Source organism: Cyprinus carpio, chromosome A5 (genome assembly GCF_018340385.1).
Source record: "Cyprinus carpio isolate SPL01 chromosome A5, ASM1834038v1, whole genome shotgun sequence".
Lineage (NCBI taxonomy): Eukaryota > Metazoa > Chordata > Actinopteri > Cypriniformes > Cyprinidae > Cyprinus > Cyprinus carpio.
The window spans coordinates 23528416-23547814 of NC_056576.1; the positions used below are offsets into that span (position 1 = coordinate 23528416).

General features: G+C 39.6%; 1 protein-coding gene across 1 annotated transcript; it reads right to left on the reverse strand.

Annotated features, from left to right (window-relative positions):
- Positions 1–1527: 1527 nt before the first annotated feature.
- LOC109050102 (sorting nexin-18-like) lies at positions 1528–18740 on the reverse strand. Its single transcript, XM_042756584.1, has 2 exons — positions 16935–18740; positions 1528–3146 (listed from the first exon to the last, which is right to left on the reverse strand). Exons 1-2 carry the CDS (start codon positions 18394–18396, stop codon positions 2893–2895), a joined length of 1716 nt encoding a protein of 571 aa, XP_042612518.1. The 5' UTR covers positions 18397–18740; the 3' UTR covers positions 1528–2892.
- Between the last annotated feature and the right edge of the window lie 659 nt (positions 18741–19399).

Here is a 19399-nt window from a genome sequence, read left to right on the forward strand (position 1 = left end):
GGTTTTCAGATATGTTTTCATTCTGGCTTTTGGCATTCCTCAAGAGGGTGGAACTAAAATTGAGTTTGATACGTGAAAGAATCTCAGGACTTCATTTAATGGTTACAAACTGGCTGAAAACTGAAAACTCACTCATCACGAGCATTACGAATGACCCTATCACAGAGGTCCTAGAAAAAAAACAAAAAACAAACATTAGATTGAATTTAAAGTAAATGTAGAATTTTTGAAATCTACTCATACCATATATTGCTATACCAACCCTCCATCAGCGAACTTGTGTTGGTGCAGCTGCAAACATCTCTAATGCATTTCCCATGGAACCAGATAAAGCCAGCGTTTAGCATTCTGGCACCCACGGGGCTGCATGCCTTGTGGTGTAGCAAGTGTTCAATGTGTGCATATATTGTGACACTAGACGTGTGACCTGACTGGTGTGCACAACTTTAACAGCATAGTCACATTCGAGTGCAATTACACCGCAGACACGCTTACACCGAGCAAAGATGAGTGACAAAGCCTAAACAAGAAAAGAGTGAGACATTATTTGAAACTGTTTCTGAGTTTGGACCAGTAAGAAAATAATTAAAACCCATGGTAGAAAAAGGTAAAATCACATTAAATGACCTCACTGGAGATATTAGCAACTTCATCAACAGGTACTACCCTCCTAAGCGTCACACCATTGTGTTTGATAAGCTCAAAACACAGTATTATAAAATAAAGCAAAGCAGCACGTTTCATTTGTCTGGACTAGCTAAGTACTGATGTTTTGGAACAATGTGCTCATTTTATCAAAGAAATCTCAAAAACCTCCTGTAAAGTGAGGACTTTGAGACAGCATAAACCATAGCTGGCATTAGGAGGCTTCCTTGGCACACCTCCCAGAAACCCGTCCCGCTGAAATCGGAGTGCGCTTCAGTGTTTACTGCCAGTGCTGAGGAAAACGGCTGTGCCAGGGCCAACTAGAAAAGCAGGCAGGTCTGGCAAACAGACTGCGTTCCCACGGCTTGGCCTTGAAAAAGGCATTTGTCACTATTCACAGTTAATACTTCTCTCATTACCACACCACCAACAGAGGAATCCCTCTTAACTGACAGCAATCACCATATCTATTGTTACTGCAAGTAACAAATAGGTAGATGGTAAATAATGTCCATTATTTTATTTTTTTATTAAATTCTACATTACATTCTATTTTTAATAGACTTCCTATGTACCCAAAGTGTTAATGTTTTTTATATACATTTTATAAATTCAGCCTGTATAATCATAATATAAATACTAATATAAAAATATTAGAACATAAGAATTAAAAGAATAAGAACAAATATTAAAAAAAATATAGATATATTTTAATTATATACTTCAATGAATTACATTTTTAATTAATATTTTAACTATTTTTAAAAGTAGTCACTGCTTGAAAGTCCATGAAATGCCTTTATTCGATGAGTTTTGTAAAAAAAATAATAATGTAGAAATATTGTAACAGGTGTTTGATGTGGTAAACAGGATTAAAGGTGATCAGTGTTGAGAATGTCTTTTATTGCTGATGCAAATTAACAAATCACAAGTGTCTCTTATTATTATTATTATCATCATGTACTACGTGAAAACATCTTTTCAGTCAAACCTCACGATAGTGTTGACATAAACATCTGCATTCATTTTCATATTTTTCATGCATCAACACCAGTAAGATGATTCCTCCTTCCTTCGGCTCAACACCCATGTTTGCACTGAAACTGCGTCAATATTGGTAACATACACTGAATAAACCAGCAAAAGAACCAGAGAAAAAACTAAGGTAAAGAATGAAAAAGAAAACTGTTCTGTTATATATGTGTGGCTTGCTATGCCTACTTCGAAACACATACAATACAAAAATATATTCAACTAGCAGTTATGTAAACAATTTATTTGGAATTTTTAACATTTCAGGACATCTACAGTAGGTGTGGTTCGTCCTGCACAACGAGAAGTAAAAATCTGCAGTAGAAAATAAACTGGAGCACTTTGGGACCATTAGTTTTCAGTAATATGTCATTATTTGAAAAAATGGTAGGCTGAAGTGTCCAAAATGAACTCGTCTTGTTATCCTGAGAGTTGTGCTTCCTGTTTACATCATGTTTAAAAAATCTTTAGGTTCCTGCTCTATTGTCTCCAAGTGACGGCAGGTGATCTGACGGCGACTACTGTTTTCCCTCAAATGCACATTCTGTTTTGCACTGGAATCGAAATATCATAGCGAGGGAAGGGGAAATAAATCAGACGGGGTACCAAATTATAGGGCATCATGTCCAGCTACTCCCACGCTTCTCCAAACATGAGCCAGCTACTCCTTCACCTGCCATTTTAAGCAGGAGTGACATTTGTATGCTAATAAAATCCAATCCTATAAAACAAATCTCAGAATAAGAATAACATATAGTTCTTTTTAAGAAATTCTAAAAATACCAACGAGATGAGATTGAAAGGCACAACAGTGATGGCAGCGGCTCTAATAGATCTGTAAAGACCTAAGAACTGCTAAAAGGGTTCAAAGTGTTTAAAAGGTGGCAGTGAGGAGCCACACGAGCTCCTCGAGCCATATCAATATCTCATTTATCTGTGTGAAGAACACGTTTAAATTATATGACATTAGTAGCAGGATCGAAGACATTCCATGCTCTCTGTCTTCATCATCAGTTTCACAGAGGAAAACAGTCCAAACTAGACTACTACCTTTGTCACCTCACCATATACTTGCCCCAAAATCTTCAGTTCCTTATAACAGACATTCATTGTATGGGGATAGATTTCATAAATATTAGACTCTTGGTTTTGTTGTATATTGCTAAGGGCTGGCTAATTCTGGCCTGCTGTCGGTCCAATCTGAACAGTGTTCATTTAGGCATTGTCATACTTCTGCAGCGCCTCCTCCAGCTTGCCTGTGACCTTCTGGAAGAAGCCGATCTGCTGCTGTAGGTAATGTTGCATCTGGGACTTGAAGTCCTGCACTCGGGTCTGATGGAAGTGCTGGATCTCAGCCAGTGTGGCGAAAGAGATGATGTTGCAGCGTTCTCTGATCCCATCTGCCTGCTGGCTCTCCATCTTCCCTTCCTCTACGTGCTTCTGGCTCTCCTTCACCTTCGTCAGAGCTCCTGTGAAGAAAGCGGAACCAGGATGAGACTAAATATTGACTCCGATTCAGTCAAGAGGGAAGTTATGACAAATGGCTCAACAGGTTATACAGGTCTGTACTTCTGCCATGAATGTGGCTGATGCAAATCATGTTTTGTTAAGTGCAATATGGCATGACCAGGATGTCAACTTTAAGATATATATCAATTTTGTTGTAAAAACTGTTGGCATATTTGCTACACTTTAGCCCAAGGGATTTCAAAGTGTGGGGAAGTAAACGAGCTCATTAAGTTATGTGAAGAGAGCTACCTGAAAAAACGCAAAGCACTGTCTATTTCATTTCATATCTTTGTTCTATTATTTTTATTTTTCTTATTACTTGTTACTAGTTTCTTCTTTTTTTTTTTTTACTGATTGTTCACTTTAATAATTGCTTGGGAAATTAAGACACATTTTGATTTCACTTCAGCTGATGCTTCTGAATGTATGTTTGAAATGAATGCTGGTCTAATATCTTTTGTTCTAGATCTTTTGTCTACAAGAGGAAGTAAAGTGAATGAGTAATGTGAAATGTGTCAGCTGCAGCCAGCCCTGCCATCATTGCAAAAGAGCAGACTATGGAAGTTATCTAAAATGCAGTAAAATCACGTTTTCCAGTTCAGAATACAGCTTGACTGTACCAGATTGGTAACATTTGTGCATTATCAGCTGCCCTTGTCTAGTGGAAATGACTTAGAAGGGAAAGAAAAAACCACTTGTGAAAGTGCAGTCTAAATAAACAGAAGAAAACAGAGAAGTGTTTATCACTAGCGTATATAATAATGTACTATAAGCCAGTCATTATCGCAAATTAAACCCAGCTGGGGTGAGAAGGTCACTCTAAGGGTGTTTATTTTGCTATAATGACCATCTGATGGTACATTACCCCACTTAAATGGCTACTCTGTAATTAAAAAAATAAATTATATGAAAGGAAAGAGCTTGCAGAGTGATACAAGAGATGTGAAACTAGTTTGGCAATGGAGGTTGCAAATTTCATTTTACAAAAATGTTTTGTTACTATTAACTAATCACAATCTAGTATTACAGATAATATGCTAATGTACACATATAATAACTATATATGGCAAAATGCTCAAAACAACTGTTACAAAGACTATGGTACTGACCGTAATAAAACTTCTGATACTATAAGTGAATGTCAAAGACATCACTTGTCCCAGCCTAGTTCACATTACAATGACAGGAAATGAGAATGAACTATCAAGTGTCACACTTGACATAATAAAGAGTCATAGTCATCACACACAATCTCTCACCTTATAAGGAAAGAGAAGAATGCCTAACTGGAAGGAAGAAGCGATACTGGTTCTTTGAGTGTTGAAATGCTGGTGGGAATAACTGAGTATTGGTGAAATTCAATTGAGTAGACTGTCAGTGTACACTACTGTTCAGAAGTCTGGGGTCAGTAGGATAGTATAAAAAAAAAAAAAAAAAAAACACTTTCTGCAAGGATGATTTAAATTGATCAAAAGTGACAGGAAAGGCTTTTAAATTGAAACAAAAAATTCCTATTTGAAATAAATGCTAGGTTGCGCACACAGAATAACATAAGTAGACTATGAACAATTAATTTCTGCTTTGAACGATTACGTAATTGTGGCATCCGTAATTGTAATCGTGATTAGAAATTTGATTAATTGTGCAGCCCTAGTTAAGACCTTTATCATTTAGACAGGACAGTGGAGAAATGACAGGAAAGTACTGGGCAGAGAGAGGAGAGCGGGACCGGCATAGGACCTCGAAACGGGAATCGAACTCGGGTCGCCGTGAGTGCAGTTGCGCTGTATATGGTGCACTAACCTAGAGGCTATCGGCGCTGACCTCAAATTATATTCTTTTATGTTTCATAGTTTATGTTAGGCCACTATAGCCTAAATGTGTAATAAATTTTATGTTGAATCAAATAAAAAATGTCTTTCTAAAACTACCTTTGAAATGACAGCTTGTCTCATTTAACAAAATAATGGCTTTAAATGATCTTTTGGGGTATTTTCACAGACATTTAAGTTGCGATTAATTAGATTAATTAATCACCACATCATATTCTTAATTATGTTAAAAATGTTTATCGACTGATAGCTCTAATTTTAAAATATAGCCTATTCAAATAGATAACAGTTATTTTAAACTGTACAAATATTTCACAATATTACTAATTTCACTGTCTTTTTGATCCCAACATTTTGGTAAAGGTTAGATACTTCTTTCAAAACATAAAAACGATAGTGTGTATTGTGTTTGTCTTTGGGAATGGAGACATCCTGCCCCCCTCCCCCCCCACCCCACACTCAGGCAGGCAGTCAGTGTTCCTGGTTTACTCATGTCAGACATACTCTGTTTTTACTTGAGAAAGTGGCTCTGTGGTATAGATCAGGAGACTGACACATTTCATGTAGCAGTTTATTAATAAAAAAAAAATCTAAAAAAAAAGCAAAAACTAGAAGTGAAAATAACAAAAACAAAAATGTGAGTTTACAAATTAATGGAAAGTGAAACGAAACTATAAAAAGTGCATTATATTAGGAACAGTGCTTTCTTAGAAAGAGATGTCTAATCCAGTCAATGCAGCTGAATCATGAATGCTCAAAGTGACAGTCCTTACAATTTACTGCTAAATGTAGTAGCAATTGTTGTACATTTGACAAATAAAACTTGGAATGAGAACTTTGAAGGTAACTTGGTATTATGTTAAAGATGATTCAGTTTTGTGATGAAATTTCATGATATAATCATTCTCTTTGAAAGCGGTATATGTATCAGTGAAGTATTGAGCACAGATGGCCTGAGTTCCCCCCTCAGTGAGTAGAAACATGCAAGACATTCCCAAATGTCCCATCCCCCCAAACTCCACACATTCTGCCTTCTGGCAAAGAAGCCTTCACTTCAGTGTAACCTAGATCCCTGAAATTCCTTAAACACACACACACACACACACACACACACACACACACAAGCCCTATTCGGACGGGACTAGTTTTCCAGGGGGACGTTAGAGAAATTAGTTTTTCACAGACTTACTTTGCGATTTTAATCCTGTCCGAATCTGCCAAGTCTGTGTTTCTCTCACACAACTTCTGTAAGAATTCCAGAGCAAATTACCTACTGTTTTTCGGCAAACTCAGCAGTCCTCCAAGAAATCTAATCCAGTCCGAATGCTAATGTTTGTGAATGCCAATATTGTGTTATACAAACGCTTCACCTCATGTGCTTTTTGACCTACATGAACTACGGTATGCACACCAATCTGCATACTTTCATTTCATTTCAATATGGATAGTATCTGGTGAAACAATAAAAGATAAAATTAACAAATAGAGCCAAATCACAAAAATTGCAAAGAATGCACATTTTAACTTAAGTGTCACGTGTAAGATACCTACTAGATTTCGCTGTTCAAAAGAATGCACATTTTAACTTAAGTGTCACGTGTAAGATACCTACTAGATTTCGCGGGTTTTTAATAATAAATGAAAATTATATAAATAATAATACATCTTGCTGATATATATTCCTACATGATGCAGGTGCACAGCACATGAGCTTCTGTAATGCCCACATGTAGGGGACACAACTCCCACTTCTGTGATAAACACGGAGAGTTAATCCCATCCAGACACAACCAAAAAAACCGACCATGACGTCGAGTGATTACTGTAACTCACATGACTTGCGTACTCTGTACAACGTAACCTCCGGTTCCCTTAGAACCGGACAAATGCGTCGTAAGCCATTTAGACTAGACCCTATGGGCGGCCACGGCTCAGATTTCTGCAATAGACACTTTTTCAATCAGCAGTGTAACTGCACGACCCCTATCAAAACCAATTGGAGCGCGGAGTAGAGTGAGGCGAACTGTAACTCGTCATATCCATCTGGCGAGGGCACTAGAGCCTCGAGACCGAATGACCTTTGGTGCGGCCTCCGCCAAAAGGCACACTATAAAGTGCTGTTCACCCGACTGTCAAAATGAGGCGGAATGAGGGTCAATGTATAGGCGGCAAAGTACGCCCTGTTCCATATACACTCGGGCTGCGACGTAAGTTTAGAACTACGGGGACAATACAATCACACCGTGAGGAGGAGGACCGGGTAGCCCAGAGCACAGACAAGGGCTGGTCTGAATACGTACAGAGTGAAGACCAACCGGGGATTAGGGACATACCATCGTGCCATGGCAGTTCAGGTGCCAGGGGGCCTGAGAGTCGCCTAAACTAACAACCAAGGACCCAGAACAAGCAAAAACCGACATGACGGTGGGACTTACGACAGGAGTGCGTTTTGTACAGGTCTCAGTTGTACTGACAAATGTGGACGACGAGGCCCAGCGCCACTAGCAGAGTGGTTTTTTGCAATAGACAGAGAACACCAAGCCCGAGGAGGCAGTGTGGAAGCTAACCCCTATCGACATTGGGCGGTACGATAGACTTTAAGGGTGTACGGCCACTATCCATTAACCGTGGATAGGTCCCATGTGAGGTCATAGTGAAGGGGCGACGAGGGTCCAGCCTTCTGGACCCCTTCAGGCTAAAAGGGAACTTGTCGATGGTGCTCTAGCCTGTAATAGTTGACTCTTGCCTCTGGGACTGCCTGGCTGTCAGAGGCCATACATGAGAGCCCATGGCGATAGACCGGTGCCATATCATTTCGTTCGCTTGGTAGGAGGTTCTGTCTCAAGGGGACGGCCACTATGCATTACAGCTGCTTGGAGGTCCGAGGACATGGTATCTCCACAGATATGTCACAAGTGAATGGGGCATCCTCCCTGATTCATCTGATGACCTGGGGGACTGTGCACCAGGTGGTAAAAAAACCGACCATTTAAGGCAGTATGGGAGAGCATCCTTGTCGATGATTGGGCTCTGAGCCTGTAATATGGTCAAAGACGTCAAAATCCCGTTCTCTGGGAGGTCTGCTGGAGGTTGCTCCTGTACAACATGTCTGCCCCTGTGTTCAGAATGCCCTGCACATTTGCTGCCCTCAACGAGAGCAGGTGGTGTTGAGCCCACTCTAGGATGCTTTTCACTAGAGTGAATAGGGGTTTTGAGGAGAGCCCGCCTTGGCGATTTATGAAGGACACCACTGTCATGTTGTCCGATTGGACTAGGACGTGGTACCCTGCCAGGAGTGGTAAGAAAGCGTAGAGAGCTCGACATACAGCCAGCATTTCCAGGCAGTTGATATGGAGCTTGCTTTCTGCACTTGTCCAGATGCCAAAGGTCAGATGGCCTTCGCACAGGGCTCCCCAGCCCATCTTGGAAGCATCTGTGAAGATGATTTTCCACCTGCCAATTATCCCCACCGCTGCCCCCTGCTTGTACCAGCCGGGGTACGTCCAAGGGGCCAGGGTTGCACTGCACGCCTGGCTTACATTGATCATGTGGTGACCTTGCCGCCAGGGGATGGCCCGCCATACCTCGGCCCGCGTGGCGAGGGGTTGTATTGGTTCAGGCACTGAGTTGCTGTAAGGAACTGTGGTGCTCGTAAATAGTGGAAATTTGCTTTCTTTTCGAGTATGTTTGTGTTTTATTGAATCCGCTTTAACAGCAGCACGCTGCCAGGGCGCTATGCTGGGCTCTGTGCAGGCAACAAATACATCACTTCGAGCACCCGAAACAGAACGGGGGGACAAGAAGGCGAGACGAGGCAATTTGGAGGGTGTTCCCTCCGGAGCAGGACTTAGACTCCCCCTCTTCCTGACTGGTGCATCATGCTGACTTCTGAGGCGCAGAGTCCAGCACTATCTTGGGCCGGGGTCCGTGCCGCTTCGGAAGGGGGTAGCGCTTAGCAGATCGCGAGCGCTGTTGGGTTTCAGGCCGCGGCATGAGCTGGTTTTCTCGCAGCTTAGTTTTTCCAGGCTGCTGAGTCAGTGCTGGCTTGGGAGTGACTTTGTGAGCTCCTCATGGACCTCAGGGAAGAAGGGTGCAGCCCTCTGGGAGGGGCCTGGCGGCATCCTGGCAGGAACCACTCATCTAGTCAGCTGTGTGAGGGCTCCTCTGGTGCAGATGTGGGCCTATAGCCGACATGAGCTCGATCTCATCCTCTGGGATCCTCTGCCCCGCTGTTTCTTCCTCACAGACTCCTGGGAGGAGAGAAACGGGAGGGCGCGAGGGGCTGAGTCACTTTCTGAAAAGAAAGTTATCAGCAAACGCAGAGAGGCCAGGTTACAGCAGGATGAATTCTGATTGGCTGTCAGTGTTTTATTGTTCATCAGCTGGATAAAAATCATTTTGAAAGCAATCACAACGATATCGTTCCTGTGTATCGTTATTGTAATGGTGTGAACTATGCTATTTTTTAATATTGAGAGATTTTTTGAACTATATCTGTATCATTATCTTTATAGTTATCATGCTTGGTGTAAACGGGCCTTATGACGATCTCTTTCCTTCAGAATGGAAACGCTACAGTCTCTTTCAGCCATTAATTACATTGTAATGTGTTGTTTTTGCTGTGGACAAAGTTTGTCCCTTTTGACATTTTCTGACATGAAAGTTTTTTTAAATGCATTTATTTATTTATTTTTACTTTTAAATGCGACAATTGTGAGAAACTGGACACTTAAAATGTTACATTATTGACAATTAACATTGCTTAAAGTTGCAATGAAACAGAAGTAGAGACAGATTTTTCTTCTGTGTTGTGATTTACATCTGAGTAAAACACGTTATCGAAAAAGGAACAAAAAGGTAGGGAGGGGACTTCCTTCTATTCATCAGTTGTTTTGGGGATTTTAAGATGTGGGTGCTGCACTCAAAAATTAATGCAAGCTTGCAGTCGTTTGTATAGGAGAAGGGTTTAAGTGGACTAAATCAATGGAAAAGTCTGGCATTTGTTACCAGAGAAAAGTTTCACTAGAAGGTTGAGTTTAGGACATTTTCATTAAACATTACGAGCTCAAAATTGTTTTTGAAAATGAAAATAAAGTCAGTAAATAAACTGAAAAATGTCACTTTTTTTTTTAAATGTAATAATATAACAGTGTAAATAGGCTATAACAGAAACCATGTCACATTACACATGAGAAGGTATTCAGACTACACAAAGCCATGGAACTCTTAAAATCACAAACAACATAGCATCTCAAGACCATTTCCATAGCAGGAGTGGAGACCACTTAATCTGATATCTTACAGATTACACAACAAGCACACCTCAGTTAATATTAGTACTAAAAATAGGATACAGGTCTAAATCAAATACATTTTACATCATTCAAGCCACCAAAACATGTTCTTTGCCCTCAATTAAGGCTTCAGTTAAGCTACATTTATTGCCATCATGTATGAAAATGGCTTTTAGCAGGTGGAATATCAAACATAAGTGCTAACACAGGCCTGCAGCACAAACCAGATATTTGAAAATGGTCTGAGAGACACGTGGGAAGCTGTGCTTGACTGAGTTACCATAAAGCCTGCTGCTGCAGAACCACTTCAGGCATTACATAATATGTGCTATTACACAACACAGTCCTGCCGTTGAACTGGAACCAGAGAACAAGTCCTGTACTGATTCCCTGACCATATTACCCATATCTGAATCATGACATTCGACATGGGACTTTGGCCGGATGATAACACAGGTGGCGGATTATATATTCCAGCCTGACAAACCAAGATATTATTTGGCTTTTCAAACAAATGAGAAGGCAAAAGCAGCTCTCTGGCAAATGTGAGTAAGTGAAAGTCCAATTTGCTTCGGAATTGCACCATTAGATTCATGGGCATTAAGTCATCAGCTGTGAGTTACAAGACATTTGCCAGAATAGAGACCAATGAATTTTAGCTTTCAGTCCATTTCAGAAGCTGCTCTCTCTTCTGGTGGCTGAAACTTATAATAAATATTTCTTGAGCACCAAACCAGTATATTTGCGGCTGCTGAAAATTAAGTTTTGCCATTACAGTATTAAACTAGATAAAAAAGTTCGTCAAGACAAACTTTAAGTTGGCTTGAGAAAGCCTGAACAAAAAGTTTGAAAAATTTGGAAAGTTTAAAAAGTTTGAAAACTTTGAAAACTTTGAAAAGTTTGAAAAGTTTAAGAAGTTTAATAAAGCAAGTGACTAGCATGTCATTAACATGATTAGCAAAGTTAATAGCATGTTTCTAGCATGATAAGCTAGTTACTAGCATGTTGCTAGCATAATTAGCAAGTTACTAGCATGTCGCTAGCATGTTTCTAGCATGATTTAGCAAGTGACTAGCATGTCACTAGCATGTTTTTTAGCATGATTAGTGAGTGACTAGCATGTCGCTAGCATGTTTTCTAGCATGATTAGCAAATGACTAGCATGTCGCTAGCATGTTTTTAGCATGATTATCAAGTGACTAGCATGTCACTAGCATGTTTTTAGCATGATTATCAAGTGACTAGCATGTCAATAGCATGTTTTTAGCATGATTAGTGAGTGACTAGCATGTCGCTAGCATGTTTCTAGCATGATTAGCAAATGACTAGCATGTCGCTAGCATGTTTCTAGCATGATTAGAAAGTGACTAGCATGTCAATAGCATGATAAGCAAGTTACTAGCATGTCGCTAGCATATTTCTAGCATGATTAGCAAGTGACTAGCATGTTGGTAGCATGATAAGCAAGTTACTAGCATTTCGCTAGCATATTTCTAGCATGATTAGCAAGTGACTAGCATGTTACTAGCATGTCGTTAGCAGGTTTCTAGCTTGATTAGCGAGTGACTAGCAAGTCGCTAGCATGTGTTTAGTATGATTAGCATGTCGCTAGCATTGTTTTTAGCATTATTAGTGAGTGACTAGCATGTCGCTAGCATGATTAGCAAAGTTACTAGCATGTCGCTAGCATGTTTCTAGCACGATTAGCATGTCGCTAGCATGTTTTTTTAGCATGATTAGCGAGTGACTAGCATGTCGCTAGCATGTTTCTAGCATGATTAGCGAGTGACTAGCATGTTGCTAGCATGTTTTTAGCATTATTAGCTAGTGACTAGCATGTCGCTAGCATGTTTCTAGCACGATTAGCATGTCGCTAGCATGTTTCTAGCATGATTGCGAGGTGACTAGCATGTCACTAGCATGTTTCTAGCATGATTAGCAAGTGACTAGCATGTCGCTAGCATGTTTTTAGCATGATTTGCAAGTGACTAGCATGTCACTAGCACGATTAGCGAGTTACTAGCATGTCGCTAGCATGTTTCTAGCATGATTAGCGAGCATGGACTAGCATGCCACTAGCATGTTTTTTAGCATGATTAGTGAGTGACAAGCATGTCGTTAGCATGTTTCTAGCATGATTAGGAAGTTACTAGCATGATTAGCGAGTGACTAGCATGTCGCTAGCATGTTTCTAGCATGATTAGCAAGTGACTAGCATGTCGCTAGCATGTTTTTAGCATGATTAGCAAGTGACTAGCATGTCACTAGCATGTTCTTAGCATGATTAGCAAGTGACTAGCATGTCGCTAGCATGTTTCTAGCATGATTAGCAAAGTGACTAGCATGTCACTAGCACGATTAGCGAGTTACTAGCATGTCGCTAGCATGTTTCTAGCATGATTAGCGAGTGACTAGCATGTTACTAGCATGATTAGCAAGGTGACTAGCATGTCACTAGCATGTTTTTAGCATGCATGATTAGCATGTCGCTAGCATGTTTTTAGCATGATTAGTGAGTGACTAGCATGTCGCTAGCATGATTAGCAAATTACTAGCATGTCACTAGCATGTTTCTAGCATGTGACTAGCATGTTTTTAACATTATTAGCATGTTGCTAGGATAGATAGATAGATAGATAGATAGATAGATAGATAGATAGATAGATAGATTAGAAATATTACATAGATGAGTTTGAATGAGTTTAAATGGATTAGAAATAGTACATAGAAGCGAAGCTTGATTGAGTCTAATGGGCCTTCAGTTTGTTTAGATTTGAATTTTGACAGTTGGAGCTTGGCTTATCTGAACATTCCGTCAATGAAAGTCTATGGGATTTTTATGTTTTTTAATCTTCATTTTTTATGAAAACCGTAAGTCCAATCAGTTAGAAAAGATATAGCACACTAAGTCAGATCAGTCTGAAGAGCTGGGCTGAGTTTGGAGTCTGTAGAGTTAAAGCTCTAGGAGGAGTTAGAGTCAGAAATTTTAGTCTCAGAAAAAGAAGAAGAATAATATTAAGTTTAAATACAATTTCAGTAAGTTGGCTTTCTCAAGCCAACTTAATTACATTTTAAAATATATATATATAAAAAAAAAAAAAACAGTAAATTGTAAGAATTTCTCACTAAATTACTGTTTTATTGTGTCTTTGATTAAATAAATGCAGCCTTGGTGAGCATAAAAGACTTGTTTAAAAAACATTTTAGTTATGACAACTCTTAGGATAAATTGAAATATAGATTTATATTAATGTAAATAGAATGTGCATAGGTTTGGTCTTGGTGGACCTGCTGCTGCTGCTTCTAAATGCTCAGATAATAAAATTAAAAGTAATAAACATGCTGCTGCAAGAGAGAGAGGAAGATCCGCATAGCAGATCTAGGCAGGTGGTGCTGGGGAGGTGGTGGACTAATATGAAGACATGCATAGCACAAAGACACAGCATTGATTGAATACGTACTGATTACATAGGTAAACAGTAATGAGAGTATGTGAATCCAATTGGCTGGGAACATCGAATTAAACAAACCAATTAGAACTTGAACAGAGATTAATGGCTGAACTATTCATTTTTTGAATCATGCTCATTATGAATTTATGTAGTGTAAAAAAAGGTGTCCTTTGGTGTTCCACAAACAAAAAAGGGTGGGTAGATAATAACATCATTTTCAGTTTACAGAAAGTTATCTGAGAAATGTGTGACTCGATTGGACTGGTCAAATTAAACTTGTGAATAGGTGTTTCTTTCACATTGCTTCAGACAAACACCTACAATAATCATGCAACTTAATTATTAAAGATACAAATACTTTTGGAAGATACATTCAAAACTCACTTGTTTCTGAGTGGGAAAATGACCCTCAGATTGTGCATGAGCATGAGGCTTCTGTCTTACACTAAAACTATCTTTTAGCTTCAGTAGACACAGAAATACCGCACACTATAGCAAATATTGTGTTTCATGAAAGAGAGAAAACATAAGTTGAATTACACACACAAAAAAGAGTCTTTTCAGACATATACCCTCAAATGACTAGACATACTGCCAAAACACTGAACACTGGATATGTGTCAAACAGATAACAGGGTGTGGCTAGCCTTGCAGTGGGTGGTTGAGGGTCTATGCAATGCATAATGCTAACTTCCCACATCACATCTGAGTCATTATTTCCTTTCATTGTTAAAAGAACCACATATTTCACTGCACATCACTGAGAAGCAATGTAAAAAAGGATTTCATTTAATATCAATGTCAGTATGTTCCCTAATGGCTCTCTACCTTCAATTACCACAAATTAATACATGCTGTGCTCATGTTCATTTTATATATACACACACACACACACACACACACACACACACACACACACACACACACACACACACACATATATATATATATATATATATATATATATATATATATATATATATATATATATATATATATATATATATATATATAGACTGCCTTGTAATTTGATAATCTTACAAAAAAAAAAAAAAAAAACCAAAAGGATTATATTGGGTTACACAGATCAGAAGCCTTTATCTGTTGTATACTGAGGTATGATATAGTATAGTTGTTAGTAGTATTTTAAGCATTATTTTTGAGGGGCCATGAGATTTATTAAAAGGGTGACAGCATGTGAGTGGCTAAACAGATGGCAAATGACAATAAGATGAAAAACTGCAACAAATGCAGCTATAGAATTCAGAGCTAAAATGATCATTATTAATTCTGAAAGATAACTGAATGCCTATGGGGAGATAAGGCATGAAGTTATTATATGCCCCCACCCCCCTCACCCCCCACACACACTCCTGGAAGGGTTTGAATGACACAGAGGAGATGGAAAGTGGACAGGTTTGCTCGTAGTTTTCTACTTACTAACTCATGGTCTGGGAGATTGTTTCTTAAAGACCTGTAGATGTTTGCTCAAGCTAACTGTGAAATAGTGGGTAAAACCACAGATGCAATGGAGAAAAGGTGTAATTTCTCACAGCATACATCTATAATAAGGCTGTTTCTTCCATTCTAACATTATATGGTGACAATGACAATAAGAATTTGCTAAAAAGGTGTAAATGTAAATATTAATTTTATGAATTTGCTAAAAATACAATACACCTTTTGGCAAATGCCCATGTATAACTAGTGTCACAGACTGAGGCCTCTCTGCTGGAAGTACGACACAGCATTTCTATTTTTCCAAAGCATTGTGCAGTCACAGTAGGGTGACAGTGGGGTCTACAGCACCTGTCTGTACCGCATTAAACATCTGGTTTGCACATTTAACACTCATAAAAATAAATCTAGCTAAATTTAGACCACTTTTTAAAATTTAGTGAAAAACAAGATCAAAACATTCACTACATTCCCACAATGAGACAGACAAATCAGTGCATACCTTTACCCTGTAGCTCATAGACATCTCTGTGGGCTTTGACAAAGGCACACTATTTGTTCATTTTGTGGTTATGACAAGTTGCCACATAAACGTGGGCTGTTCAAACAGCTTGTAAAATTCAAGGTTTCCTATAATTTATTATTATTATAATTTTATAAGGTCTTATGGACCCCAAAACTTTTGAATGGTATATAGATTTTTTCCCCTTTATATATTCTTTTTTAGTAAGTTCATAATGAAGTCTTTCCTCTGGGCTCATAAGCTTGCGACATTAAATCTTTCTTATAATAGATATGGATTTTTGCTTGGCCGTTTCATTTAGTTTCACATCAAGTTGACTACTGCAGGATGTAACTGCAGAGAAACTGAAAGAAGACAATAAAAAACACTTTACAATCAATGCTGTTTAACATGAACATGGTCGTGATTAAAAAATGTATGTGATGTCATGCGTTTTGTGAAACCAACATTACAAGCTAGTGGCTCCATCTTAAAAATTACTGAGCCAAAAAAGAAAGTCTATCTAAAGAAAGTCTATCTAAATAATGATCTCAGACTGCATGTATGAACTCTAGCTCTGAGATGGTGAAGTCTCACATTTATCTGCAAATGTTAATGTAAGTGTCATAAATATTCAAGCAGTTAATCAAACACCCGAAGGTATGATTTTTACACATCCTGCACCCTCAGAGGGCCTCATTTGCATTCAGGAGCCTCATGATTTCAGATAAAAACGAAGCATTCCTCCATGTTTTGGTTTGAAATAAAATGCTCTTGGTTTTTAATACGATTAATACGATCAAGGACATTATAAATGGTTGGAAATGTGTCAAAATAACATCCATGCTCTAATCAATGCCATTCACTGAATGATTGCATGTGTACTGAAACTCCCCTGTCAACCTTCCATGAACAATGCAGTACATCAGTAGTTTCAGTCTTTGTCATTGTATGTGGCTAATTTACCAGCCACAGAAAAAACACAAAGCACGTCAGCAACAGCTCAGCCCATGTGACTCAGCAGGCAGTCGAAACCAGGCTGGCCAGTGAACTCATAAGAGGCACTTCAATGCAAACAAATCAGTCAAGCAAAGCAAACAATTCTGAAAGCAGGCTACCCTGTTCTCTTTCATACCCACTGATCTCAGGCTAAACACAGTTTCATGCATATTTCTATAATGATTATACAAATAAACAAGCAAATACGTACCTTTCTGTACATGGATGATATCAGGGTAGTTGGTAAGGTGTCCTTGGTACAGGGCTAACAAATCCATCAATAGGTCCACATCTTGTTTAGGCTGCTCCACAAAATAGTCTCCAATAGCTTCATAGGCTTCGGCCGTGTATGAAATCGCTTGATTCAAACCGACCGAGTACGACTGCTGGTCTATCTCGAACGCTTGACTTAGATACTTAAAAGACTGTCCCACTTTCTGATACTCTTTCTTAAACCCGGCTATCTGCTTCCTCGCGAACTCGTTGAGTGTGGCATTGACTTGGATTACGCTGTCGTCCATTTTCTTGGTGAAGGCCTTGAATCCGTCAATCCTGCTTTCAACGTCTTGCAGGTCAAGAGGGGCTGCTGGAGTACTGATGGTGAGGAAGAAGTTGGCACCGACCATCTCGTCCTTCTCGGCTTTCCTCTTCCCTTGCTTCCAAGACTTTTCATCTGTGCTGGAGCAGGTGAGGAAGTGCTGGAAAACATCACACCGGGCTAGTACAGGGTGGCTGGTCATATGATTCATCCACCATATCAGCCCTCTTCTCCTTTTTGAAATGAAGTCTTCTTCGAAGCGACCAGTGGCTTGTTTTTCAGGGATGTGTGGCACTGAAATGACAGGAAATTTCTCCACCAATCTGGCGTAGAGCCAATCGAAATGCTTATACCGTCTGTTGACCTGGTTCTGCGTGTGGGTCGGCGTTAGCTTGTAGGAAATGTAACTTTTCATGCCTTTGAATTTCGTCAGCTTGGTGGGGTCATCAATAGTGCAAGAGAACAGGTACGGGTTCTCCTGCCACTCCGGACCGTACTGACCCATCACCACGCAGATTTTATCCCCATCCTTCACAAAGCCGGACGCTTCCCCCAGCACGAACGCCTCACCTCCTGACTTCACAAAAGTGGAGAACCTGTTCAGATTTCTGCTGACTGTGGCTGAACTTTTGGCTTGCTGTGCACCTCTAGGCATGGAGGAGGTGGAGATGCTGTAGATAGAGGGTCCGTTTCCTTCATAATTCCGATACCCTCCACCAACGACCCCTGGTTCATCAGCTACAGACGAGTGATCGTCCCAGTCATCATCCCAGTCATCATCACTGGCTGGAGTCCCTGGATGTGGTTGTTGCTGCTGAGGTAGTGCAGGGTAGGCTGTGGAGCCAGATGCTGGTGCAGTGTTGTAACTCTCTTGAGTCTGATTTTTTAAGTCAAAACCACCAGTGGGAATGTTGGCATATCGAGAGTTGTGGTTAACAGACGAGACGGTATCATTTCCCAAAAACTCGACGTAGGACGCAGGCAAGAGCCCTCTCTCCCCTTTGCTGTTCGTCCCCTCCAGCCAGCCCTCAATGTTCTGCTCGCTGTACAGAGTTACAATCTCGTGCTCTTTCAACGATATCTCTCCTGGGTTTTCTGAATTAAAGTCATACAGAGCTCGCGCTCGCAAAGCCATTTCTCTAAGCTGCTATGAATTTAAAAGCATTAAAGTTTAGCGTATCAGCTAGCTAACTCCAAGCCAAACTCACTCACTCGCTCGCTGACCTGTAATACTGTCAACAACTTGCGCTTCTGCTGAGGGAACCTTGAACCTGCTATCTCCAGCGTCCTCTTCACAATGGTCATACGATAACCTGACAATCAATCAGCTGTCGTGCTTAAAAACCTCAGAATTGTGGTCATTTCTTCATCTGTGGAGTTTACCTTCCAGAGCACCGTTGTGCGTCCGTCCCACGCCGACAACAGCGTACACTCGCTCTCCTCCCCGAACAACAGCGGCAGCGCCGAGCTCAAGCAGCCGGTAGTCGAGGGCGGAGCTAGTTACCAAGCAGCAGGAATCAAATCTAACACCGGGAGGAGTGACTGATTTTCGAGAATCGGTTCTTTTGAACAGTTCTTTACAATGAACTGTTTTAGTGATTCATTTGCTACAAAACACGACATTACGGCACAATATTAAATTATACACATTAAATGTACTAAGCCACGTGTAGTCATATTGCTGTTCATTACACTTTCCCTCTATGCGTCCCAGTTCTCCTGCAATGATTCAGCTCAAAAAACATTATGTCACTTAAACATTTGTGATTTGCATTACTTTAAATAATACAAAACTTCATTTCTTGGATTAAATCGTTTTGCAAGTTATTAAAACCAGCTCTGTTTTGTATGTGAATTGACAAAATTGTCATACAATGAAGTTGTAAATGATGTTTCAAGTACATGTTTTAAATTCATAACATGTTTCTCAGATATTAATTTAACATCTTAATCCATTAGTCAAAACCTCCATTCACTCCAAATCAGACATTCCGACAAACAAAGTAAAAACATATTTTGTTTCATTTAATTTTTTCTGACTGAAAATGTTTATTATTTTTATTATTATTATTATTATTATTATAAATATTGTTATTTTTATTTTTTTATGTTTTTTTATTATTATTATCGATATTATT